This window comes from Drosophila busckii, chromosome 2R (genome assembly GCF_011750605.1).
Source record: "Drosophila busckii strain San Diego stock center, stock number 13000-0081.31 chromosome 2R, ASM1175060v1, whole genome shotgun sequence".
Classification (NCBI taxonomy): Eukaryota; Metazoa; Arthropoda; class Insecta; order Diptera; family Drosophilidae; genus Drosophila; species Drosophila busckii.
In genome coordinates, this window is record NC_046605.1 from 13995894 (window position 1) to 13999172 (window position 3279).

Genomic DNA, 3279 nt, shown 5'->3' on the forward strand with positions numbered 1-3279 from the left:
GGCATTACAAAATATTTTGTATAAATATATTATATCTCAAGCTTAATAATTGGATTCAATGTAAACAGACTGCAGCTTGTGCTCAAATAGTTCTGAAACTTTAGGTAGCAACTTAAAAAACAACTTTTTTTTGTTCGTAATGTTGCTATTGTGAAATTCCTTATGTAATTTCATAGTCCTAGAAAAAATATTCTCCCAAATTTTTTATTGTTTGTATGTTCAAAAACAAGTAAGCGCTGCTTTTCATTTACTTGCTTGTATATAATATTTAAACTTTGCTAATCAGCTTTGCCTTGAGTTAGACGCACTAAGCTATAGCTCAGTTTCGGTTCGACACGTCGATAAAAAGCAACACACTAACAAAGCAAATAGTAAGAAATATATATTTCAAAATATATCATCAGTTCGCTCGCTCTCTGTGTGTCGCACTGTAAGCAATATCAATGGTTAGACTAGACGCCTACACTATGGACTTTGTGAACATTGGAGAGGATATAACTATAACACGATCCGATGGTCGTGTGCAGTCGGCCAAGGTGGATGAGATACGCGAAGATTGCGTTACAGTCACCTGGACCGAGGACTTCAAGGTCATGGGCAAAGAGATTGTGTGGGCCAATGTCCTGGAACTGAATCCGCATCTGATTGAGCGTGCCCAGCAGGGCGGCGAGTATGTCAAAGTGAACAATGTGCCCGATTTTGGCAACGAGTCTGTCGCTTATATGGAAAGCAGCTTAGACGAGGATGAATAAACAAAGCTAAAGAGTTGACCGCACTACTGAACACACACTAAACAGAAAGCACAAGCGTTTTTTTTAATTTTACAGCCATTTGTTGATACATTTCATATTCTTACTGCATTTAATACGCAATTTAAGCCAAGTTGCTAGTTGCGGCGCTCAAGTTTCACTTCAAATCGCGCAGGTAAAATAAAAATGAAAATAAAAACTTTTGGCCCTTAAGCGAAAGCAGCAACTTTTGGCAACTTTTTTTTTTTTCTTGCAGCTCTCAGATACAAATTTATGAGCGACCAAAGTGTAATCAAGACTTGTGAAACAAAGGCGAAAGCGGAGCGCTCACTGGCCGGATTTGTTAACTTGGTTAACCGTATCATGTGTAACGCAAGGCAGCAGCAAAAACTTCAGCGAGAAAAACTTCAACTGCCATAAAGTAACAAGAGCAGCTTTCAATGTCTGTCAGCAGTTAACAAAAAAAATATATATAAAATATAAAAGACGCAAAAATGACTTTGAAGTTACAATATATCTAGGCTGACTAAATAACAATAATAAATAGGTAGGCAGCTTGCTGTTGGTTTAATAAACAGAAGTTATTTGCAAAATAATATAAAATATTAGCAAGACGAGCAATAAAATCAAAGCCTCAAAGGCTGCATGCAGCACATCGGCCATTGGCAGCTGATCCTTGGCAGTCTTGTCTATATTAATGATTGTACCGCCGCCTGCAGCATTTTCAATATTGACAGTAGCAGCACCTGCAAAATTCATACGAATTAATATATTAAATATGGAAATTGTCAACAGCCCATGGCTGAGCTAATTATAAAACTGAAATTGCACTTGCCTTGAATTTGCAAAACATTTGAATTGCTTTTGCTGGAATTATCCAAAGCGTCACTCGACGTTGGTTTGGCCAATAAATCAGCTGAACCTTCAATATTTATAACAATCATTTAATAAATGTTTATTAAACACGCAAACAAAAAGTTTTGGCACAGCACGTTTTAAGATTTTGCAAAAAGCAATCGATAAGTTTGCAATCCAGGGCTGTCAAGATATCAACGCTTCGATATAAATTCTATACAAATAATATATGTATTTATATCGTGTTATATCAAATATCTTGTCATAAAATATAATAAATGAAAGCAAATAACTCAGAACGAAGAATAAATTACTAAGAGCTTAACCAAGTTTTTATTTCGTAGTATAAAGCGCAATGTGCTGCAGCCTAGTCAAAGTGAATTATATAGTTAATTGTATCCAACTTTAAAAGCGCAAATAAATATATTTGTAACTTCTTTATATACATGACTGTTATGTAGTAACAATTTATCAAGCATTAATTAGGCAGCAAGCGATATTTATTTTAACAATTTGATATTATCTAACATATCGATACATTTAAAAAAAAAGAGGCAACATAAGCTAGATAGAGTAAAAATCTAAGCTAGAATAAGCTAGATTCAAAATTTGCGTCAAAACTCATGTGAAGTCCTAAATATAATAGAAATATGAAAGTCGAAATTCATGAAATTACGAATAGTAAAAGTAAAAAATAAAAAAAAAAGTCAGCGCCTGCCAATTAAAATATGCTAGATTTCAGGCTATAAGCTTTTCGCTAAATTGATAAGCTGTTCCATTTTTAAATATGCTAGAGCTAGCCTGAATTATGATAAGCTCGCAACACTGATGTCGACAGCCTTAGTGCAGTCGATAGACTCATGAAGACAGGGTTGCCACAGGTCGATTTTTTGGCATTAATTCTAGCGAATTGAGTTAACAGATCTCAAACTTTTTGCACATTGTGTTTTTTTACGAAAGCTAAGTATGTAAAAAAAATTTGCAGTCTGTGCGACCACGCCCTCTATTGCCTCCCATACAAAGCAATTCGTAGTATTATTAGTAGAAATTACGTATGACGCTGGATTCAAACAATAGATTGACATTTAACTTGAGCGCACTTACGCTTGTATATCTATATATTACATGCTGTATTTGGTGATATATGATGATGATGTAGGGACGATAGATGGGGACTATACTAATTTTATTCGCTATCTTCGTCAGTATCTGTGTCCAGCTGTACGTATTTGATGCGTCCATTATTTTCGGCTCTTCTAGTAGGCTTAATACTTCTTTAGGTAATATCTTAACTTTATTAGATCGCTTTCGTTCAGCAATGCAAAGGCTGGATAACAAAGGATCCGATGAGTCCAAAGCTCTGTTAAATGCATCTGTTATGCGATGAATTCTACTGTCTTTCCTGGAATGGGATAGGCGATCTTTCTTGTATGATTTGTTGCGCGATTCTGATGCATTTTCACCCAAAGAACCAACCGGAACAACAGAAGCTTCAATAATTTGTGATCCATGAGCCAGTATTTTATGAAGCGTTGCTGACATGGGATACCATGGATATTTCTCCATGTAGAGAGCTGCTGCCCTATTGCAGAAAATTTGAAATTTTTCGACAGAAATTTTATATTCACTTGACAAAACTATTAGTATGATATGGAAATTGTGAAGAACTTCATGA

General features: G+C 35.2%; 1 protein-coding gene across 1 annotated transcript; it reads left to right on the forward strand.

Moving 5' to 3' along the window:
- The first annotated feature begins 326 nt into the window (after window positions 1-326).
- On the forward strand, window positions 327-1231 carry LOC108595791 (kinesin-like protein Klp10A). Its single transcript, XM_017981082.2, has 2 exons — window positions 327-924; window positions 1006-1231. Exon 1 carries the CDS (start codon window positions 444-446, stop codon window positions 750-752), a length of 309 nt encoding a protein of 102 aa, XP_017836571.1. The 5' UTR covers window positions 327-443; the 3' UTR covers window positions 753-924; window positions 1006-1231.
- Window positions 1232-3279: the final 2048 nt, after the last annotated feature.

Bases quoted from the DNA above. Each gene is read 5' to 3' on its own strand.
- LOC108595791 (XM_017981082.2), top strand. From the start codon at position 444: ATGGTTAGACTAGACGCCTACACTATGGACTTTGTGAACATTGGAGAG.